The following is a 24,660-nucleotide window of genomic DNA, read 5'->3' as shown; positions in this document are numbered from 1 at the left end:
TGGTGCAAGGTACTAACTGTGTATAAGTTTCTGTTCTCGCTGTTCCGTTGATTAATTGATTTGTCTGAATGAATATTGTACTGTTTAAATCATTGTAGCTCTGTAAAGGGTGAGGTCATCTTCTGGTAGCACATCTCAGCTTTTTTTTAATTCTCCCATATGAATTTTAGAATTTACTTGTCCAATTCAAAACTCCAATGAGATTTTGATGGGAAATGTACAAATTACATGGATCAATTTAAGAAGAAATGACATTTTTATGTTATTATTATTCCATTAAAGTCACATACATCTTTGTCAGTTATTTTTGGATACTTTAGCCGTTGTTATTATTGTAAATGATATCACTTTTTAAAATTAGAATTTTGAACTCTAACTGCATGAAGAAGTGGGAGCAATTCCTTGAGTTCTTCCTTTCCTCCCAGTGTAGCCTGTGTTTCATATCTTGTATTCTTGCATGACCCAGAATTACTAGCATAGGGCTGAAGAGAAGTAGTAGTCAGTATCTCTCTGTTATTCTTGTTTTATTCCATCATTTAGAATAATGTTTGTTAGAATTTTTAAAAATATATACAACTTTCATTTGTTTTATAACAAATAGAACTGAGCAAGCTAAGACATTTCTTTCTGGGGCTGGGCTGTAGCTCAGTGGTAGAACACATGCTTAGCACGTGTGAGGCCCGAGTTCAAGCTCCACCACTTAGATAAGTAGGTAAATAAATGAACAAAAAAAGAAATTTCCTTCTGTTTCTGATTTGCTTTTATTTTTACATATGGGCTTTTAAGAACTCACAGATGAACATTGAATTTTATCAAATATCTAAAAAAATTAAGACTTTGTTTTGATAATATGGAATTAAATCTATAGGTTTTTTAGTATTAAACCACCTTGGACTCTTATGATAAATTTGGCCTGGTCATTTGTTTAAAATAAATTTCTAAAAGTAAATAGATTTTAAAAGTAAATTTCTAAAACTCCTTTGTACTTTCAGATCTTCCTTTTGATTGTCTTTTTTTGCTCTTTTCCCCCTTTATATTCTTTTCTTTTTAAAAGACCTTGGGTTTCTTTAATCATTAATACATAGTCATTTTGTGTTCTGTATCTGATAACTCGTGTGAATTCTCTTATTCATGCCGTTGGTTGTACAAATTGATGGGTTTCATTCTGGCGTGCTTAGATCATCTCAGCGCCTGCCTTTGCCCTTTTCTTCCCTTCCCCCGCGTGACCCCGTCCTCCTCTCTGAGTCCCCCTACCTACTATCATGTCATCTCTCCATCTCTCTCTTTTTCTTTCCACACTTGAGAGAACACACATGCTATTTGTCTTTCTAAGTCTGGCTTCTTGCACATGGCATGACACTCTGGGGCCATCTGTTTTCCTGAGAATGTCAAGTTTGTTCTTCTTTATGACCAAATAACACTCCGTTGTGTATATATAAACCACATTTTCTTTATCCATTTATCCATTCACTGGCTCCAAGGCTGATTCCCTGGCCTATCTCTGGTGAACGTGGTTAATACTGGAGGGTCCTAAAGACCCAATTGCAGCTGCTCTTTAGAGATTGGTGAGGAGCCAGAGCACAGGGCTGACCTGGGAGCGCGGTAGGACCTTGTGAGGCTCAGGCTCCATGTGGCGGACTGGCTAGGCCCTCTGTCTCCCAGCCTGAGGGGGCGCTATGGACTGCAGTAGCAGATTATTTACAAGGCTACTCCAGCTTGTCCATTTGCTTCCAAGTCAGTACTTGTTTCAGCTCCCTGTTGAGCTTTGCTCAGGTGTACACATCTTGATTTCCTTGACATTTTTGTGAGCAGGTCAGTGCCTTAAAAAGTGAGCAGTGGGTGAATTAGGGGGAAGGATTATTATTGTTATTAAGTTTATTAGTACATTTTAGATACACATAATCATATTCATCAGAGGGAATTTGTACCCATATATGACATATTTTTTTCTCTTTTTTTCCCAATCCCCTCTCTCTTACCTTTAACCCATCTTCCCCTCCTTATTTACAAAGCTTTGTTTCCATTTTATCCTTTTTTTCAATCATTTTTTTCCTTTTCCCTAGGAAAAGGAAAAAGGAAGGATTATTAATAGAAGTTGGTTCTGATGACCTTTCCCAAAGGTCATCAGTGATATTTTGTGCAAAATTAGGATTATTTTAATAAGCAGTTAGCTTTTCATCGTTACAGCTTTGGGGATGAACCATCATTCATTTGAAGAGAAATCTAATTTTTATGGTTTCATTACAACAACTTACATTTTCACCCCTAGAGTCATGATCATATCTCTATATAACTCAGGAACTTCAGTGTTAGGAAATTTCCCAGGTAGATTTAATTAAAATGAATTTTTAAAAACAATTTTTTTATTTCTAAAAATTAAAAAAGTCTAACAAAGCAACAATGAGGACAAAATTGAAACAACACAAAAACAACAAAAAGAATACATGACCTCAAAACAAAATGATAGGAGTTAACAATGGTTGCTACATTGCATACTGTTATCTTCAACAAAAGTGCTCAGTCCACCAGATGTAAGAATGTAAGACTGATCTAACAATCAAAGACAGTAACAAGTAATTAAAAAAAAATTGAAAATGATGCAGAGCTTCACCATAAAAGATCATAGGAGTTCAGCAGTGGCTCATATACTGCATATTGTTTTCAGATCAGTCATTCTGATTACCAAATTCAAGCATGCAAAATTGGTCAAGAAAAAAGGAAAATTTTAAGCATTGACTGTTCCTTTCAATAAACCACAGATATCAGCAATATACCTATTCCAGCTATCCCTGTATATATGTATAAATTTTGTTTTCAGTTTAAAAAAAACCAAAGTAACAAAAACAAATATATAAACTAAACAGCATAGAGAGCAGTAATACAGAACTTCAAAACATGATGATAGGATATTAACAATGGTTGTTATATTACCTGATGTCACCTTCAAAATGGTTGCACATATAACCAGATATAGGCATGTAAGATTGGTAAAACAATTACACATTAACAGTTCCTTTTGATAAACCAACAGATATTAGTAGTACAGTTATCCTAGCTACCCTGTGTATATATATCCATTTTTTTTCCCCTTCTTTTTCCTCTCCCCTCCTTCATCCCAGTTACTCCTTCCTATTGAGCAGTTTCTTTCCCCTTTTACAGTATCTGTTGTACCTTTGAGATTTTATTTACTCTTTCAGGTTCTTATAGTAGGGAGGAAGTATGATGTTTACTAAAATGAATTTTTAAAAATAGAATTACATTTTATATGAAAGGCTTCAGCCGATTATTTCCTTCATGAGCTTTTCTTTAACGCTCTTATATGATGAAACTGTATGACTAAACTGTGGTCATATCTGCAGACTTATTTCATAGTTTCTGATTTGTATAGGTCTGTAATTATTTTTCATCTGTGAAACGATCCTGGGAGATGAGGTATTGTTATTATAACCACATTAACACAGGAGAACCTGTGGCTTAGGAAAGTGTGTCTTCTCTAAGAACAAGCAGGCAAAACGGAGTGAAATCAGAGCGAGAGCTCAAATTATGGCCTCTCTCTGTACTCACCAGAAGCTGTGGTTATCAGTGTGGAAGAGAGAGTCACAAGAGGTGGTGAGTGGGTGCTAAGTTACAGTTAGACAGGAATGTGAAGTTCTGGTTTATTTTCTCAGTAAGATGACTATAAATAATGACAATGAACTGTATATGCTAGAAAACTAGAAGAAAGGAGTTTGGATATTTTCAGCATGAATTACCGGGGTGGTGGCACAAGCCTTTAATCCCAGCACTTGGGAGGCTGAGGCAGGAGGATCACTGTGAACTGCATAGTGAGATCCTGCCTCAAACAAACAAACAAACAAAAACGAGGAAATGATAAGTGTTTGGAGAGATAGATATGTTCAGCCTGCTTTAAACATTATGCATTACATACATATATTGAAACATCACATATAACCCCATTGATGCATATAATTTTTATGCCTCAGTTAAAATAAATTTAAATTAAAAAGCTCAGAACAATAATGACAACAAAGCACGTCTTTTCAAGTAGGGAAGCCACTTACTATTTTATCTTTTTGTTTGTTTGTTTGAAACAGGATCTCATTATGTAGTTCAGGCTGGCCTTGAATTCACTCGATCCTTGGGTGTGCACCACCACACCCAGCACTGTTTTATCTTTGTCCAGTAAAACTTTTACATATTGTATTTCTGTGAAGGACACAGTTGTACCAACTGGATGATATCCGAGAACATTTTAATGTAGCTCAGAAGCTGATTTCTTAAGCCTAACAATTAGAACAGCATTACTTGTTTCATGTTTTATATCTTCCTACAGTCAAGTTTCAGCCTGCACACATTACACTAAAAATGCAAATTCACCTTAATTCCTTGAAATGAGAGAGAGGAAGCAAGGTGTGGTGGTGCACATCAGTAGTCTCAGCACTCCTGAGGCTGAGGCAGGAGGACTGTGAATTCAAGATCAGCCTGGACTCCATAGTGTCTTAGTTACTTTTCTCTCGTTGCTGAGACAAAATACCTGATACCCAAAGTTAAGGGAGGAAAGGTTTATTTAGCTCACAGTTTGTAGAGGTTCCAGTCCATAATCTGCTGGCTCCAAGGCAGGGTGGCAGGGCACAGGGGCATGACATCATGGTTGCTGGGGCAATAGAAGACAGCAAAAGCAGAGGACTGGGACATAGGGGGCGGGAGAGGGAGAAGGGAGAGGGGAGATGGGGAGGGAGAACAAGCCTCTTTCCCTCCCTTATATTGTATGCAGGCTACCAGCCCTAGGGCGGGTGTAGCACTTACACCCTTAATCCCAGCACTGCACCATGAATCAGTCACAAACTCTAGATTCAGCCAAACCTACCCCCCACCACCACTGTGACCACATGAGGCTGTGGAGGGGACATGCAGACACAAACTATAGCACACGGAGAATATGAGGGCAGCCTGGACTGCACTGTATAGAAAGACTTTGTCGCAAAAACTAACCAAAGCAACCAGCCAAACAAATTAAAAAAAAAAGGGTGAGAGAAAAAAGTGGTTTATTTTGGAAATGGAATTTTATCAAATAGGTATGTAATGGCATGTCAAAGGTGCTTGGTGTTATACTATTGAAATTAAAAAAATCATGGAAAGTATCATGTCCTATACAATTTTTTTTTTTTTTTTTTTGTACTGGGGATTGAACTGCAGACTTTACCTTCGCCAGGCAGGCACTTGTGCCACTGAGCTACATCCCTGGTCCTCATGTCCTATATAATTCTGTAATTGTGTATTAGTCTATAACTGTTTTTGAAAAGTAAAAAGCTATCAAATTGGTTTTCAGATAAGGATGCTTTTTTTCCTCTCATTTGTCCCTTTATTTTGTTTTGGTGACTAGAGAATTTCTGTTATTTTTCAAAGGACAAAACTTTGAGCTTCCTCTTCACAACTAAAAGAAAAACGTAAAGATGCTCAATAACTAGTTAACAGATTTGTCAGATTATGTAATTACGGGCTTAGCACATTTAGCGTTAATGAATGTTTCTGATAACTTTTTACATATTTTCACCTAAGTTGTCTGAGTGTAAGGCCAGTCTTGCTGTGTTTGCCCAGAGTCACCTGTTGGTCAGTGTTGGGGCAGCTGCTGCCAGTAACATGGGAATAAGACTTGGGGAAAGAATGCCGGTGGGGTGGTGCACACCTATAATCCCAGCGCTCAGGAGGCTGAGGCAGGAGGATCACTGAGTTCGAGACCAGCTTGGGCTAAATAGTGAGTTTAAGGCCAGCCTGCAGAGTGAGACCCGGTCTCAAAAAAAAGTAAAAATAGAGGAAAGAGCAGTGAAGGCAGCCTCAGTTTACCCAGGTTGGGAAGAGCGGGGGAGAACCTTCTGAGGAGGGGCGTGCTCAGGGCTGAGGGGTGCCCTGGAGCTGAAGCTGGGGAGGAGCTCAGCTGGCTAAGCTGCCCTTGGATTTTGAGGCCAGTGATTGACATTTAGTTTGGGGTTCAGGCATTGTGTGGTGGAGGGTATCTTCACTTCTGGCTCCGGGTCCCAAAATCATTTCATTACACTTACAGATAGGCAGGAGTTTTATTCTTACTTTCAGAAGCCGCCCTGGGGAGTGTTAGGGAGAAATGAACTGTAAAGAAGGAGGCACACCTTTCTGGAATCTAATGTATGCATTCTCTCCTCAGGAAGAGTTAGAGTTCTGAATGATACATTAAGGTGCTCAGAAGACTGGGTGTAGAAAGTTAGGAGACCTTTTCCTTAGGTGGGTTAGAGGTGGTAAATAATTTTTTTTTCTAAGATTGCCATACACAAGATCAAATAGTAAGTGGACAGAGTTCTGTAAGAGGTGTTTCTTTAAATGAGAAAGGTATTTCAACAAAAGGATTAAATAATGAGTTTTTATAAAAAGATTAACATCTTTTAGAATGCAAGAAAATTATTTCATGCAGTGAATATTGTAGGTGTCATAGAGAGTGGATGTCTCATTATCTTTATAGAATGATGGTGGGACAAAGGTTGAAATAACACAAACTTAATTATTTTTCTTATATATTTCTATTGTATAAGTAAGGTATGTAAATGACATCATGGGCAAGACTTCAAACTTTATTCGATCATATTAAGATAGTTTGATTAAAGTAAATACATGTTTTTAATGTCATTAAGATAGTCATACCTACTCCAATTTGTTGATTTAAATGCCGTTATTTATCAGAGACAGGTTAAGTACTGTGGATGAGAATTTCGGTAATGTCTCCATTAACTTTTAGGTAATTTTTTCAATATCCTGGTATTAAACGAGGTCCATGTGTTTGTGGTGAAAGCCGTGCAGCAGTACCCAGAGAATGCACCGCTGCAGACCTCGGCTCTTAGCTGTTTAGCGCTCCTCAGTAAGTAGCTTTACAAAGAAGCTTTGTTTTTGGTACTGGGAATCGAACTCAGGACCCTGTGCTTACTGGGCAGGCGCTGGGCTGCTGAGCTACATCCCCAGCCCAAGGAAGATGTGTGTGTGTGTGTGTGTGTGTGTGGTGCTGGGTGTTGAATCCAGTGCCTTGGGCATGCTTGGCAAGTGCTGGAGCACTGAGTTAAACCACGAGCCCTACAAAGAAAATTCCTAAGTGTGCGTTGGATGCTGAATGTTAGCATTATAACGAGGATTGCATGCAGAAAAGAAGCACTAAATGCCTTTTCTGTCCTAATGTGATTCATTTTCCAATAGAGGATATTTTCTTGGGCGCTAAGAAGTATGGCATCCCTGCTCATGCAGCGTTGGTTCGGCACCATTGCTTTCATTTTGGTCATAAAGTTGCTAATCTTTTTAAATAATCCTCTTCTAGTTGATTACTTTTTTTGGTACCCTCTTCCTCATTCTGGCATTTATCTATATGGAATAGGAGTATTATGACTTGTGTAATGTCTTTAAAATTGCTTTATAATCAACCAACGCTGCTGCTAAAGAATACCTTACTCTGCCGATAACATTTCAAACGATGGATTTACAACGTTTATTCAGACAGTCAGTGGGTTATACGTATATAAGGTATATGTATTTGTTTTACATTTTTCAAGCCGAGACCATCTTTTTAAATCAAGACTTGGAGGAGAGGAATGAGAATGTGGAGGAGGAGGAGGAAGACAAACTGTTTTGGCTCGAAGCCTGTTACAGGGCCTTAACATGGCACAGGAAGAACCAGCGTGTGCAGGTTGGGCCTCCGTACATATCCCAGTTATTCACAAGGATGGGTTCCAGTCATTTCTCAGTTGACGAGCTTCTTTTTCTCCTCCCCCAATGCAGGAGGCGGCGTGCTGGGCCCTCAATAACCTCCTTATGTACCAGAGCAGTTTACACCGGAAGATTGGAGACGAAGACGGCCAGTCAGTAGCTCCGATTTTGTACTGTGAAAGTTCTCCGTTATGTTTTAATCCATACACATAAAATGCCTCAGTCGCAGCTTTCACTGTTAGAGATATTTTCGGCGTAGGCGTGTGTGCCTTCGTTGTTGCTGTGTGTCAGTAGTGAGTGTAGAGTAGTTTGATCTCCTTGCTTTCAGTAGTTAGAGAAGGTGGTGTGTTGGAGTCATTACTGAGATACTGAGATTCACTGAACTGTGAATCATGGACAGAGTGTCAGTTTTCTTGCGGATCATGTAAAAATGGCCCATTAGTTCATTTCAGGTGTTAGGAATCACAGAACTGTCTGGACTCTTTCTGCTAGGGTGATGAGCCAGGAGGGATCAGGAATTAGATCTGGTTAGAAGCCCCCTGCAGTGCGTTCCCACTTGGTGAGGCAGGGTTGTTCTGTCTTCTCCTAAGAGGGTTGTTTGAAGCCGCCATCTGGTGAGGAGACCCTGACAGCAGGCCGTGCGAGCTTCCTAAGACCTGCATTCCTCCCCCCAGGCACAGACTGTGATTGGGAGTCTCCTGTACATCAGATTTGCTCCCTTTCCACAGGCCTTCATGCACTATGGCGGCTGCTGATCATTGCGCCGCCTTCTGGATTTCCCTGGGGCTTACCATACAAATAACTTACTTTGGAAACTCAGACTGTAGTATTTGACATCTGAAATGCTGACAGCCCATTTGCATAATGATCTACTGCCCATAAGAAGGAAATTGATGAAACAGATACTATTTAATTAAACATTTCCACTTTGAGAAAAACTAGTTCTTTTGAACACTATATGTTAAAGCAGCCTCAGAGTAATCCCCACAATGATCAGTTTGTTTCAAGAAGTTAGGTTAAGGCAGATTCATGTTGCAGTTTATAAATCTCAGTTCATTGTATACCTACTCTTCAATATTCATAGGGGATTCTTAAAATAATATTAAAAGAAAATATACCTGTGAACATACATTTTGGGGGGATTACCTCGAACTTGCCAGGAATTGAACTCACAACCTTGTGCATGCCAGGCAGGCGCTGAGCCACTGAGCTACAGCCCCTGGACATGCATTTATGCTTCTTTATGATTTTTGATTTTCCTCTTCTGTTTTCATTCTATTTTCCTTACTTCCTCTTCTTCCTCTGAGCACCTTTTTATGGATCTGCGGAGCAGTTTTACTGCTTCTCAGCTTTTGAAGAAACGCAGCAATGTTAATTTCTTAGCATTCATCCCTGTACATGGAAGTGACATAAAATACTATTTACACGCCTTGCCCTTATTTGCCGTCAGAGTTTTTTTGTTTTTTTCCTCTGGTTCTGGGAACCGAACTCACGACCTTGCGCTTGCCAGGCAGGCGCTTTGCTGCTGAGCTAAATCCCCAACCCCTGCCGTCAGAGTTATTAGATGGTGATGAGGACTTGGTTATTTCCAAGCTGACTGCTAACTCACTGTTGACTCTTTCAAAGGTTCCCGGCTCACAGGGAAGTGATGCTGGCCATGCTCATGCACGCCTCATCCAGAGAAGTCCTCCGGGCGGCTGCGGCTGCGCTGTCCACACTCCTGGAACAGAATGGTAAGGGGCGCATCGCATTTTGTATTGTGAAAAATTTAAATACATAGATATAAAACTGAAATATGGATGCACTGAGTTATAGGTAAAGGATAAAGAACAAATGTTTTGATGTATGTTCTTCTGGACTCCTATATATGTACTCACATATATTGTGTGATATACACAATAGATTTTTTGGTTTTGTTTTTTTTTCCAGTACCAGGAATCAAACTCACAACCTCATGCTTGCCAGGCAGGTGCTGTGCCGCTGAGCTAAATCCCCAGCCCCCACAGTAGATTTTATATTATTTTGCAGAAATTGGATCATGCCACACCCTTTTACAATCACATTTTATATTTTTCATGTTGATAAATGCATATTATCACATTATCGTTTTTAATAGTTGTGTAGTTTTCCTGTGTATGCCTGTAGTCTGCTTTATGCAAATCTTATTGATGGACTTTTACCTTGTGTCTAATGGGGGTTTTTTGGATCCTAAAATAAACACTAATGGGTTGCTTTTGTATTTTTCCTGTTATTTTCTTAACAAAACTGTATAGGAATGCATCTGGGTGGAGAGATAAGTCACCAGTTTAAAATCTGGTAAAACTACCTAGTATGACATTTTTATGCTACAGTTTTTCTTGAAAATGATCCTTTACATGTAAGTCTTCTCACATGTTATAGTGAAGCATGACTAAGCAGAGAGGAGTCCTTTGGAAGCACCCTTGAGGTTTAAGGTCAGGACTCAGGCTGCCCAGATTCCTGCCTCATAAACAGGAAATGCTGCCCGAAAAGAATGGGAGAAAACTCGTCATCAAAGCGTAGGGACTTGGCAGCTTTTGTAGGATATTTTTAGAGAGGGAAAAAAAATGGGAAAAAAACACTGAAAGATGAATCCGGTATCGAGAGCAGCGTAAGCACCAGCTTTTAGTGCAGACCCTGGGTGGAGGGAAAGAAAGCATTGGGTGCGTGTTTCTTTAAACTGTTGTTTAGGTCAAATTGAGTGGGAAATGGTCCCAGCTTTTCCTTCTTTCTCGCCCCATCTCTCTGGTGGTAGTTTAATAAAAGGCGTGGGGTGGCAAGGGCCCTGAGATACAGACCAGGCTTGCCTTCAGGATAATGAGTCAGAGTGGGCGGGTAGGAAAGGGAATTGCTATTCTTGAGTCTGCTGTATTCTACTCTGCAGTTAAATGGGCCTGGACAGGGGTTTCATTCTAGAAGATGAAGCCTAAACCTTGCTGCTTCTGTATGTGGCTTCGTAGAGAGGAGACAAATAACAGCGGTGTATTGTTGTGTTATAGGTTTTTTGTTTTGTTTTGTTATATTTTAGTATTTTGAGACAGGACCTTGTAGTTCAGGCTGACCTTGGACTCACTGTGTGATTCAGCTGGCCTTGAACTTACGGCAATCCTATTGCCTCAGCCTCCCTGTGTGCAAGAAGTACAAGTGTGCTCCACCATGCCCAGCTTGGTGTGTTGGTTCTACAATTCGTAGCAACCTGGAAATCTCTGCTGATATGCAAACAAAACAAGCATGACTTTGTGAGATTTGGACTGCTGCTTATTATGATGTCTGAGCATTAGTGATGTTCAGAATTAATCTTGATATATAGCTTCAAAATCAGTTCTCTGCTCTTTCTGCTTCATGGTCAGAGTGTTATTTAGGTATCTGGTAAATGTGTAAAATGTCTTAGGCTAAAGTGATTTCATGATGAAATTTCTCCCTGGCCTAGTGCTTGCAATACAAGTCACACATTGGGTTACTCTTTAGAGCAGTGGTTTCTAAAGTATGGTCTCTGGACCAGTAACATTTCCTGGGAACTTATAAACAATGTGAATTCCAGAGCCCCACACAAACCTAAGGAATTACAAACTTTGGAATCCATACCCCAAAGGCTGTGTTGTAACAAGCACGCCAGGTAAATCTGAAACACACTAAAATTTCACAAGTACTGGTCTAGAATAACTTTTATGTTTTAAAATATCTCCTTGGTTAGAATCTAGCTACTCTGGGAGAGCTACAACTTCTAATGTGATCAAACAAAGTCACCAACTCCTTATATCTTAATGTGTGATATCCTCATTGCTTTAAAAATGTATCAGTTTTGAGGGTTAGCATTTTAGAGGTTTAACATTTTAGAACATTTATATCACTTCATTTATTTCTATATTTTGGTCTGTCTTTTCTTCTTGAGATGGACCATTCTTTGTTTTTTTTTTTTTTTTTTAAGTAAGCACTTAAATTGAAACTTGCCAATTTTCTTTTTCTGCCACCTTCAGAGCATGGAGTTGAAATACATAATATTGGAATTCATGTTTATATAGAGGCTTTAAGACAATTGGTACATATATGAAGACTTCAAGGCAAAAGATTGCACTCAGTGAAGTGTTTTAAAAAAGAAAAATTAGTTATATAATGCTTATTCTAAAATCTAGTGTCTTGGTTACTTTTTTCTCATTGCTGAGACAAAAACCTGATGCCCACAATTAAGGAAGGAAAGGTTTGTTTAGCTCACAGTCTGTGGAGGTTTCAGTCCATTTCGGCTGGCTCCAAGGCAGGGTGCCACGAGGCATAGGGCACCCGTTCATGGTGGCAGAAAACAAAAACAACAAGAGCAGAAGGGAGGAGTGGAGGCAAGCAGCCTCTTTCTTTCCTGTACATATGCAAACTATCTGCCTCAGGGCGGTGTAGCACTCACAACCATGAATCAAAACTCTGAAAGCCCACCCCATGACTGCATGTGGCTTTGGGGGGACACCCGGACACAAACCATAATGTCTAGTTATTTTTCTACATATAACATACACTCAGTTATCCAATATATCTGTGTATTTACTTTGCCATTACCTTGTGCCAGTAAATGAAACTAGTTTTGTTTCACAGTAGTGCTTTCTATCCTTTTGCACATAATGGCATGTATAAAAATGACGTGATCATACATTCCACTGGGGGAAATGGACAGAATAGCTCAAAACAACCCAAACTGAAACCTCAACAAAGAATTTACAATTGTGAAAATACAGAGAATGATATGTGTTTTAAAGAAATAGACATTAGTAACTTTCAATTGCCAAGGAGTTATATATATTCTTCTGTGTGCTTTCCTAAGATGTTAGAGTGTCTTAATATTCTATATTTTATTACAAAATTGTAAAAATGTGCTTTCATCTTGATGATTAACCTCAAAAAATACCTTGCAGTTAATTTCAGAAAAATCCTGTTGTCCAAAGGAATATACCTGAATGTGTTGGAGTTAATGCAGAGGCATATACATTCTCCTGAAGTGGCTGAAAGTGGCTGTAAAATGCTGAACCATCTTTTTGAAGGAAGGTAATATAGGCTTATAAGCTTGTGCAGAATATACAGTAATCAGGCGGAGTAGTGTGTCAAGCACATCTCTAAGAATGAGAAGAAAAACACAAACCATTTGAAGTGTGAAATTTTTGCAGTGGAATCTCACATCGCTGACATTATAGACTTACTTTGTTTCAACAGTAAAAGGAATCATAGAAATGGTAAAAGTATGGTGAAAGTTTATTTTTGTGCTTTATGTGTGGCATTGATTACGTTTCAAAAATGATCATTATGCAGCATGAATTACACATTTTTCAAATGATTGTTTGTGAAAGATACAAAATCCCCATGCAGTTTCTGACTGTTGCTTTTTCATACTGAGTACATTATTTATTATTTTTCCTGCATTTGAAGTAACTTTGTCATCTCTTCTCTTCCTCTCACTGCTTAGCTAGGGTACCTTTCCTTCACATCTGGTTCAAGGCCAGAATTGTGAAGACTCTGTGCTTGTTTAGCAGCATAAGAGGATCAGATCTTTTTATCTGTGCTAGAGGATGGGAGAGCAGGGGTACTGGCTTTTAAAAACCTTGTTTAAAACGCAAAAACTGAATCCATCCAGCTGATACTTCCTGCAGGATAAACTCAGTACCTTTTTGCAGTTTATTAATAAAAAAATGTAAAGTAACTTTGAAATCATCTGAGTAAATAGCAAATAAAAAGAGGTTGTATTGGAAACTGCCATGGGTAAAAAATAAAGGAATGCTTGGTACAGGTGTTGTAATGAAAACCGATTTTGTGTCTTGGCTTTGGCATTCGTTTGAACCAAGTGTTTGATTGCTAAACTTAAGATTCCTCATCTGCAAAAAGGAACCGTAATAACAACCCCATAAACTGTGTGTTTGTGATGTAGGAATTAAATAAATACATTAATTTTTATAAAATGATTGGTATGATGCCTGGTATATTTTAACTACTACTGCTGCTATTAAGGGCAAAGGAATTAAGTACATATAGCATGATAAATTGTGTGCAGCCTCTCTGCAGGCTTGTAAGGAGCGCTGTTTGTACTATCAATCCAGCTAATCTGTTTAAGTGTATATAAATCATATCTCTAAGTTATATTTCTCCCGTTTAAAGGTTGCTTTTAAACATTTCAATGAAACATTGGTCTTAAATGTTCATTTTTATGGTGCTGGAGTTGTGTGCCCCTTCATGAATGATGTAAAAATCTGATAAAAGAGCTAAGAAAATATGGCTTAGGATTCTGTGAATTCTGGGCAAGCCATTTAATGTATCAGGCGGTTTTCTCATTTGTAAAAGGTCTGTGGTTCTAATCTTAGAGACTGAAACTTAACTACAAGGAGATATCCCTCCAAGTGCTCATTGTTTAATTGAGGAGACTGATATGTAAACAGATGATCGTGTCCTGTGTGATACTGCGAAGGCTGTGGTGTATAAAAGTCACAGTGGGAAGAGCATAGTGAACCCGGTTGGCACTGCCAAAGGAGGGCAGGCTCCTCCTTTGAAGAGGAGAAGTAACGTGTTAAAACTGGGTAGAAAGGAATACTATATCGCATTGACTGTGGAGCCGTACAGAGCAGGCACACAGCTCTGACGTGCATAATTTTCAGTTAACATCACACAGTGCAAAGCAGACTGTCTTTGATAACTTAATAGTAGCCATTAGAATCTCACCAAGTGAAATTTGCTCATCTGAATGCAAGCTAAAACACATTAAGAATATCACATGAGAAATCCAGCGATGTTCATCTTGGGTATGATGTAAGCGACTCTTGCCTTTAAGTCAGATAAGTTTGTGCACCGGCCTTGACTCTATCTCCTTCTAGATAAAGGACTTTACCCTGCCTTTTATCCTTTGATGACCTAAGTGGAAAATAGGGATAATAACATCTGTCTTTAGGGGTTGTTGCCAATGACCCATTTATATATCCGAAAAGAAGTTGTTATTTTTATGAAAATGAAGGGAAAGAATTCCCACATTACTGTGAACTCTGCTTCTTGAGGTCCAAGTTTAATTAAACAGCAATGAAAACTTTGTATGCTCATATAACTGAATTCAAATGCACTTTCCTGGTAATATGTGTTGGTTCTGTTTTTCTGCATTTGTTTTAATTTGGTGTTTGAGTAATTGAATCGGATTGTATCTTTAATAAACATGCTGATTTTATCTCTCCAGCAACACTTCCTTGGATACAATGGCAGGGTTGGTCCCCAAAATAATAACAGTTATGAAAAGTCATGAGAAGTCATTGCCAGTGCAGCTGGAGGCACTTCGAGCTATTTTACATTTTATAAAGCCAGGTGAGTTCAGATTGTGCAAACAGATAGCAGTTTAAATGGATTTTTTACTTTACATGAAATAGCAACGTTCTAAGCAAATCTGAAGAACCAGTTTTTGCCAACCAAAGGCAAATCCTTCTCCTAAGCCAAAAGTAGAGGGTGAATGATAATGTGGAAGAGCCACTGAGATTAGTTTATAACAAAACCTAATAACAATATTCAGTACAAAGAATAGCTACAGTATAAAAACATGGAGCCTTTTATCTCCAGGGTAGGTGTTCACTTCTGATATTTCATTTCCGTTTCTGTGCTTGTGACCCCAGTTCAAGTTCAAGCCTTATTTTTCCTTGCCTGAACTGTAAGCAGTAGCTAACGTTCATACCTCATTTCTTGCTTTATTTCAGTGTTTCTTTGACTCTGCGATTGGGTTGATTTTTCTCCAGTATAACCGTGGGGCTTTTACTCATTAACCTCAGCGGCTTCCTCCTCCACTCCTATTTACTTACATTTGTTGTTACCTCATTTGTCTTGCAAAGCCCATTTAAAACACCTACTCCTGTATTCCTTCAACACGTATTTATTAAAGTGCCTCTTACGTTCTGAACACTGTGCTGCTGTCATGGCTTGAAAGATGAATGGAAGAAACGCAGGAGTGTAGTGCTATAGGAGCTTAGAAGTACCCAGCACGTCAGTTGTTAGTTATGAGACAGAAAGAAGGGGCTGCTAAAGCATGTGTGTATGAGAATGTTTATGGAGGGACGAATCACTTGTTCAAAGGAGCCGGTCAGAGATTGTGGTGTTTGGGACTGAAGCATGGGTAGGGTTGGCTGGGAGAAAGGGTGAAAGGACTTTTCAAGGGGAAGGGCAGGGCCCATGGTCTAGAGTGAGGGAAGAGACTGAGGAGAGGTCTGCTGGGGGGTGGACGTGGCGGGGCAGATGGAGGCCGGAAGTGATGGACTTGGATGCAGTGCTGGATGATTTGTGCTTTTTCTTTTAAATGAAAGTAAACTCAAATATGTTAGAGGAGCGTAAAGCTTGTAGGGTTGTAGCCATGTGTATAGTGCTGAGGCATGGAGGGCGACGGGCAGGGAGAGACCAGGTGGAGGATTGCTGGCTTGGAGGTCATTGGTAGGCAAGTGAGGCAGGGAAGAGGGCCCTGGACACAGGCAGGAGAGGATGAATTGAGAGGTGGTTAGATGTATTTGCTAGGACACTATGACTGCTAAATATAAGGGCTAATACTTTTTCTTTTTTGTTCTATAAAATTCTGAATTTTTTGAAGTGCTGTTTCCTTCTGAAATGAAATCACCTTAAATCTATCATTTTCTGTCATTATATAGGTATCTTACATTTCTGAGGCTAAGAATAGACCTGTTACAAGGTTTTTATTTTATTTTATTTTTATTTATTTATTTTTGCTGGGCATGGTGGTACATACCTGTAATCCTAGCACTCGGGAAGCTGAAGCAGGAGGATCATTGTGAGTTTGAGGCCAGCCTGAACTGCATGGCAAAACCCTGTCTCAAAAAAAAAAGATCATGTGTTTTTCAAGGACAGCATTGCTCAGTCATTTTTTCAAAGGTCCTTGGACCTTGAGCAAAAACAGCTATTCAATCAATATTTTTAATTGAGTCATAATTATCGGTGAATTTTTGAGATGTAATTTAATAGACATAATATAAATATATTGTGAGTTTTAGAGTTTTGTTTGTAGGTTGTACTAAAACAGCAACAACGTATCCTGAAAGGTATCACTCTGATTCTTTTGAGGGTGGGTGGGAGTTTTAAAAATTACCAAAAGACGTTCAGAAGCAGGGCAGTTGATAATAAAACAGTATACTTTTAGTCCCCAGACAAATTTTGAATATAATTTTTCTTTTCTTTTATTGATCTTAAATAGGCCCTGAAGCCACATTTGTTAGTCAGTAAACACTTAGGTGGCCATGAGTGCCTTTGAAAATAATTACTTTAGGGATTTATTTTACATATGAAAATATACTCTTAGACACATTTTGGAAGCATGTTACTATATAACTATGCTTATATACTGAGTATAAACAGAGTATAGACATTTCTCTGTTAGGTAAAGGCTGAACAATCTGCCCGTGTCATACTCCATACCAATCACAACAGCACAGCATGCTTACCAGGTTATACTACTGTACTGTATTATTCTACCTGTAAGTGAGTAACTCTGTAATGTTGATATTGAATATCATTCTGGTTGAACAAGTTAAGTTGAGGTCCTTGTAAGACATCTTGCTGTGCAGATACTAGGCCATATTCAAATTTCCATAGTAAAAAAATTGTGTTGCTTTAAATTTATATAATTTAGTACCCAATTAAGTGCAATGTCTTGCATGTAGTATATGTCTCAAGACCTTTTTCAATTTAGTACTGTACATTTTAATTTCTTTTATAGTAACTTACGTTACACAGACATCAAGCTGGGTGCTGCAATAGAATGATAATAGACACCCCGTTATTTTAAGAAAATGTCATTTGACTTGTTCTCTCTTGACTTAGTTCTAGAGAAAATAACATGCAGCTATTTAGGGAAGAGCACAGGCCCATGAAGAGTTATCTAGAGGAGAGTAATAAGCTGTGTAAATCCGTATTAATAAGGGCAGTAATAGGAACTGAGATCATTTAACCTAGAAAAGCAATAACCTAGAGTGTGAAAACTGTATTAAAATCTACTCACTTGCAACTAATGACAATGATAATGCCTAGCAATGTAGAGGATTAAAAAAATATCAGGCAGACATAGTGAGACCCTGTCTCAAACACACACACACACACACACACACACACACACAAAATCAGGCAGCCTGGTGAGGTGGCTGTAATCCCACACCCCTGTAATCCCAGCACTTTGGGAAACTGAGGCAAGAGGATCACAAGTTTAGCCAAGCCCAAGCAACTTAGTGAAACTAACAATTTAGTGAAACCCTGTTTCAAAATAAATAAACAGGGTTGGGGATGGAGCTCAGCGTGAAGGCCCTGAGTTCAATCCCTAATACCAGAGGAAAAAAGATCAAGCATTATTTACAATGCTTTGCATATGTTAACTTTTAATTTTCACAGCAACCCGTAAAACAGATGTTTCTTCCTCCTCCTTCTTTTACTTCTTCATATTATACAGATGAGGAAACTGAGGTGTAGAGATGTAGGAATTTAAGATTTCAACCCATGCAGCCTGATTGTTAGGCATTTGTAAGTGCATGTTTATGCAACGATGTCTACTGAACACCTGTCATATCTGAACAACTGTGCTTGGAGCCCTTGAGGCTGGAGGTGATGAGGCTAAGGATTCTGCCTCAAGAAAGTTGACAGTCCACACAGCTCAGAAGACTGCTTAGTGGAAAGGAAATTGTATCTGTTGTGGATGTTAGTACCTCAAGGTAGAACAGAGATGAGGGATGAAAGCTAAAGGAAGGTTTGTTTGGCGGTTAATATCAGGACAGAGTTTAATAAGCCTCCTTAAGTGCGGCAAGACATCTTTGCTACTCAACAGACCTTCTTTTAGTAGTCCCCTCTGCTTGTAGGGTCGTGGGTAACCTCGGAAGGTAATGTGGCCTTAGTCACTCAAAATGCTACACAGGGAGTTTGAGACTTGCCATGTAGCAAATGTCAGAACCTATTTGAATACATTTTGCATGAAGAATAGAGTTCCAGGAGAGTGGGAGCCCAGCTTACCTTCTCATTGAGGTATTCCCAGCATGTGGCAAAAACCCTGGCATATACTTGGCACTCCTTTTCCTACTGAGTGAAGGAAAGGCAATAAACAGCCAGCTTATAATTCATAATACTAATTATAAAGATGAAAGATTATGATTAATTCTGTATTAATAATTATTTCTATAGGTTTGAGAAAGATAGTCTTTCAACATAATTTTACTGGTACATGGTATTCTATAACAATTTTTTGACTTCTAGAGTTTTCAATAGTTTTGGGATCTTTCAGCTACAATGTAGGTTAATAAGTAGTATTTTTAAACAATAGTACCACTATACAGTCTTTAGATGTCTTATAGTTAAATGACAAACCCTCCACCATCTTAATACTGCAACTCAAATCTTGTTTTTCCACCATTATCCCAGCTGTTTTTATGTCTATATTTCATATCTGACCATATTTGCTGTATACAAATAACATTTAACTTTTCTAAGGTTGTTTATTGTGGCATGAAAATCTTCTAAAATCTTAAACTAGAGCCAACTCCTGCAAAAGATTGTTTACTTAAAAAAAAATTCCACTACCGTAGGTAATTTCTTATCACTTTGAATTCAGTAAATATCCATATGCATTGTATTTTTTGTATTCAATGATGAAATACTTTTACAGATTTCTTAAAACTTGGTATTATTACTCTAATGAGGAATCTTTTACTGGAAAACAGTACATGTGTTTTGTTAGGTAAATTATGATAACTTTTTACAAGTGACAATTTGTTCAGCTTTAATACTTATGAGAGAAGTACGTACATATGTTTATGGGTCACTTTCCATTGCTGGAACAAAATATCCCGGAATGGAGGCAGGTTATTTTGGCTCATTGTTCCTGTGGGTTCAGTCCAAAGTCACCTGGCTCCAAGCCAGAAGCAGCATAGTGGAAGGTCCTGGAGGAGGGCAGCCGCTCACGCTATAGTGACCAGGAAGCACAGAGAGAGGAAAGGAGCTGGGGAGAATGCACCCTTGTGAATCACAGCCCAAGGGACCCACATGGTCCAAGCAGGCCTCAGCTCCCAGTGGCGCATAAAGTCAGGAGTGGATTAATCCACTGGCGAGTGACTGCCCTCATGATCCAGTCAAAAGCCCCACCTGTGAACACAGGAGACTTTGGGGGACATTGTAGATCTGAGCCATAATATTACATGTGCGTGTATTTATTTACTTACTTATGTTTGCATTTAGGTATGCCAGAAGAATCCAGAGATGAATCTCAACGTAAACTGAATATGGCTAGGAGACAGTGTTTAAAGAATGATATTCACAAACTGGTCCTAGCAGCTTTGAACAGGGTATGTTGAATATAGATCTTCTGACTTTATACTGTTAACTAGAATATTAAATTCAGGGAAATAGAGGGTTTTTTTCCAGTTTAAATTTTCTGCTTACTATGATTGTAGGAACTCAAGATGCCAATAGGGGTGTGGGGGCCAAGGGATGTGTACCAAGTGCTAAATCCAGCGGAGATAAGTAACTATCAACTACAGATAGACAGTCTTACTTTGACTGTTAGTGTGATTCCACTTGAGTTTGCTTAATCTGAAAGACAACCAAAGACCTGGTTATGCAAATCAGTTTCACAAGTTATGACAGGAACTATGGCTGCTGTTTTCTGTCTGTGCTCTTGGTCTGCTATGGTAAAAATTTCAACCCACAAAAATATACCAGTGAGAGCATTAGAATCTTTTTTGATTCCCTGTGCTCTTTTCATTGCTGTACTCAGAGATAAACTCTGAAAAGATTTGCTACGCATTGTTTCTTACCGTTTTTGAATGCATTTGCATGTCTGTGTATATAATTTGAAAGTTTAACATAAGATGAACTCGTTTTTAACAAAAACATGAGTAAATATTTAAATAATGTTTAGAGTGAATGGTTTTATAAAAGGAAGATAGTGTTCAAAGTAATTCATGGAAATGGTTCCTTTTGATTAGGTATACTTTAGTAAATGTCATGACTTAATTAGAGTGTCCTCCAGAAAGATCACCTTTAAAATTCAATTTAAAGTGAACTTTATAATGTGATGTTTATGCTATGTGAATCACTTGTATGTAAACTTTCATATATATACCTTGAGTGTAGCAAAAACATACGGTTAGGAGACAGTGGAAGTATTTATTGGAAGTAAGTGCATGGAAGGAATAATAGGCACTGGGAAGGCCAAAATGAGAATGCTGTGTACTCTTCTGTCATGAGTCTCATACTCTGGCTGGATGAATAAGGACCACGCATGAAACAGACGCATTGCTAGCATTAGCACGCAGCTATACTAGGTTTGGAGACATATTCTAGGAACAAAGAGGAAGATGCAGTTAATTTTATTCATGGCGAGTATTGATGAGAAGCAGGAGGTGTTGGAAAAGCCTTATCGATCACTCTGATTTCAATTTGCCAAACTTGGTTGTATGAGTGGGAGAATGGAGAGAAAGACGCTCTGTCCTAGGTCTTATGTTCCTGCTGTATCCTAGGAGATTGAAAGCTACTTTTTTTTTCTCGTCTCACTCAACAGTGACTGTTACTTAGAGGTGAATAGCTACGGTCAAAGGGAAATAGAAGCAGCAGCATTTTATTTTAGAAAGCTCTCCAGCGTTATCTCCCTGACCCTCCATCATGACTGACAAAAAAGACTACAAGTTGAGAATTAGTAGCTCTGAAATTCTGTCATATGTCTTACTCCGGTTAAAAGCATCTGAAGATTTAGGTACAAATATTGCAAAAACAATGAAGTGAATTATCACTTAGTCTAAACTCAGAGCAGAATTCTAAATAAGATAAAACTCTAGGTTCAACTATGATCCACAAATTATTTAATGTGTACTGTATATAAAATATAGCATTAGAATTCAAGCTGAAGCAGAAATCCTTGGGAACATCCATGTGCTGCTTGTGCTTGATCCTTTTAGTTTTCCTCAGATGGAGACTTTTAGTCACTTGCTCCATAGAGATCTCTTTCTCTGGATTCATTTCTGAAGAGCAATGTAGGAAATATACCCTTGATGTTTTGACTGCTTCTGTTTTTTTTTTTTTTTTTTTTTTTTTCTCTGGTACCGGGAACTGAACTTACGACCTTGCGCTTGCCAGGCAGGCGCTTTGCGGCTGAGCTAAATCCCCAGCCCCTGACTGCTTCTGTTTTGTATGCAGTGACACCACTATTCTCTTTGTCCAGGAGACCCTATAAGGTAAAACCAGTCTGCTGAAATGCTCACAAGTGAAAAGAGCTTGTGGGCTTCACAAAAACCTTGAAGTAACTAGGCATGGTAGTACATGCCTATAACTTCAGGGTTCTGGGAGGCTGAGGCAGGAGGACTGAAAGTTTAAACCCAGCCTGGCAACCTAGTAACATAGCAAGACCCTATCTCAAACAAAAAAATAATAAGATGATGAAGGCCTGGTAATGTAACTCAGTGCAGAGACCCTGGGTTTAAACCCCAGTACTGCCAAGAACAAAACGAAATGAAACAACAACAAAAAACCAACCAACCAACCAACCAACCAACCAACCAACCAAATAAACAAAAAACCTTAATGCAGTACATTCCTGGCTTAAATATTTAAGACATTTATTTCATTTGTTGAAGACAGACAACATTTGCAAAAACAATAACAAGCACAGCAATTAAAAATGCTCTGTGGGTATAGTTAAAAAAGGATTACAGGCCTACTCTATGAAACACAACTCAGACTCATTTTTAAAACTGAAAAATAATCTATATTGGGGCTGGGGATTTAGCTCAGCGGCAAAGCGCCTGCCTGGCAAGTGCAAGGTTGTGAGTTCAATTTCTGGTACTGGAAGAAAAGACAAAAAAAAAAAAATAATAATAATCCGTACTTACATATTCCCAATAAAAATAACAGTAGTATTTTCTTGAAGTAGGTGGGCTAGTGTAAAATTAATGGAACAATTAATTCGTATGATTCAGAAAATAGAGTCAAATGAAAATGTTCAATTCATACATGACATTTTCCAATACTGGAGGAAAAATAATTTACTTAGTAATTTGTGTCAGAACCACTAGCTTTCCAGCCATTTGAGGAAAACAAAGGAAGCTGAATCTTTACCTGAGTCTTTTTGTCAAAACATACTGCAAGCGATTGAAATGTAATGGTAAAAAATAAAACTGGTATACACATAAGAAAAGATTTTCAACTATAATCGTTATTAATGTAAATTAAAAAGAATGACCTTTTGGAGAGAAATTTGGTAATATTTATTAAAATTAAAATGAGCATGATTTCTGATCAGAAATTCCATCCTAGGAATTTATAAAACAGATATCCTTGAATATATACACAAATATTTTTAGACAAGAATGGTCACTGTGGCATAATTTGTAACAAGGAAAATGTGACAACCAACTGTTTACTTGTTAACCATTAGTGTTGTTTGAAAAATATTTTTAGCTCTGCATCTTCTGGTGATTGTCAGTATTTTGTAGTACAGTATTTTAGACTATGTGACTAGTTTTGGTTAAGGAATTACAACTAGAGATTATGTTTGTCATTTCTAGGCCAAACATTTAATAGCTGGTGAGGCATCTTCCAGAACATTCTCTCACGCACTGTGACCTGTGATGGTTAAAATAGTGGTTGCGTGTTAGCAGAAGCCCCTGGCTGACAGTAATGAGCAGGGCCTTCCTGAGCTGCAGCAGACATGTAGCTTGGGTAGGAATTGAACTCATTATTTTCACAGCCTATGAAATATTGAGAGTTTTACTGCAGTGTAACCTGTTCCAGTGGTATAATGGCCATCAGTGAGACTAACCAAATCAATTATACTACTTTCTAATTATGTAATTCTGGATAGATATAGATTAAAAAGCACGAGACTGCTAATGTGCTAAGGAAGAATCTCAAATCTTTCATGAATATTATTGTATTCCCCAGGTATCATTTTTTTCTTCATGTATGCTAACACACTATTTACATGACATAATGAAATTAGTATATTTCTACTTCCTTATGACTGGGTCTACCACCTATGAACTGTGTACCCTGAACAAATTACTTAATATCTTAGTTTCATGAAATATAAAAGAGAGATAATAAATGATTCTTTTTTTTTTTTTGTACTGGGAGTCAACTCAGGACCTTGCACTTGCCAGGCAGGTGCTTATGCCACTGAGCTATATCCCCGGCCCAATAAATGATGCTTTACTCAGAGTTGATTTTATGAGGTATTTCATGTGAAAGTGTCAGTACAATGTATAGTACATAGTCTGAACTCAGTAAATATTAACGTTACTGCTATTAGATTTAAAAGTATCTTTTGACCTCTAGCTCTAAATGCTGAGAATATGAGTACTCACACTTCTATAATCTTGTGTTTTCCCAACAGTTCATGAAATAAGTAAATAAACTGTATGTTGATCAACATTTATACTCAGCTTTGTAGTTATACTTTTAAAATTGCTTTCATTTTATTCTCTCAGTTGCGTGAATTCATTGTTAACCTCAGGTCCTTTTGCTACAGTTTTTCCATTCAGCTTTCACTCATCTTTTTGTTTTTAGAATTTCTTTCAAAAAGTTGCGTTCGTTGAGTATTTTAGTGGTTAGAATGTTTTTTCCTTATGTTGCTGATGCCTTTGCACTTGAACTCTTGCAAAAACAATTTGGCTGACTTTAAAGGTATTGGGGTTTTATTTTCTTTCCATGAAGACTTTGTAGGCATTTCAGTGTGTGCTAGTGTTGAATATCTTAGTGAAGACACCTGGAGAGTGGAGACAGACTTCTTTTTTTTTTTTTTTTCTTAACAGATTTGCCTGACTGTCCAAAGGATTTTTTGTCTTGCAATCGAGTCACCTTATTAAGATATATATCTTAATGATAGTTCTGGGATGTGATGTCATTGTTATAGCTGTACATTCAATCCTTTTTTCCTGAAAAGTTTTCTTGAATTATATG

General features: G+C 38.2%; 1 protein-coding gene across 1 annotated transcript in view; it reads left to right on the top strand.

Annotated features, from left to right (window-relative positions):
• Positions 1–24,660, top strand: part of Lrrk2 (leucine-rich repeat kinase 2) — a gene marked incomplete at its 5' end in the record, with an annotated part of 132,600 nt that overhangs the window by 18,016 nt on the left and 89,924 nt on the right. Inside the window, 7 exon segments of the mRNA XM_013505951.1 lie at positions 6,764–6,883; positions 7,563–7,696; positions 7,789–7,868; positions 9,343–9,449; positions 12,633–12,762; positions 14,924–15,048; positions 19,945–20,051. Coding sequence (XP_013361405.1) covers positions 6,764–6,883; positions 7,563–7,696; positions 7,789–7,868; positions 9,343–9,449; positions 12,633–12,762; positions 14,924–15,048; positions 19,945–20,051 — 803 coding nt within the window.

The sequence above is a fragment of the Chinchilla lanigera genome, unplaced genomic scaffold (assembly GCF_000276665.1).
Source record: "Chinchilla lanigera isolate Chin_1 unplaced genomic scaffold, ChiLan1.0 scaffold00104, whole genome shotgun sequence".
NCBI classification, from domain to species: domain Eukaryota; kingdom Metazoa; phylum Chordata; class Mammalia; order Rodentia; family Chinchillidae; genus Chinchilla; species Chinchilla lanigera.
Note: the sequence above shows the minus strand (reverse complement) of the source record. Positions and strands in the feature narration are given on the sequence as shown.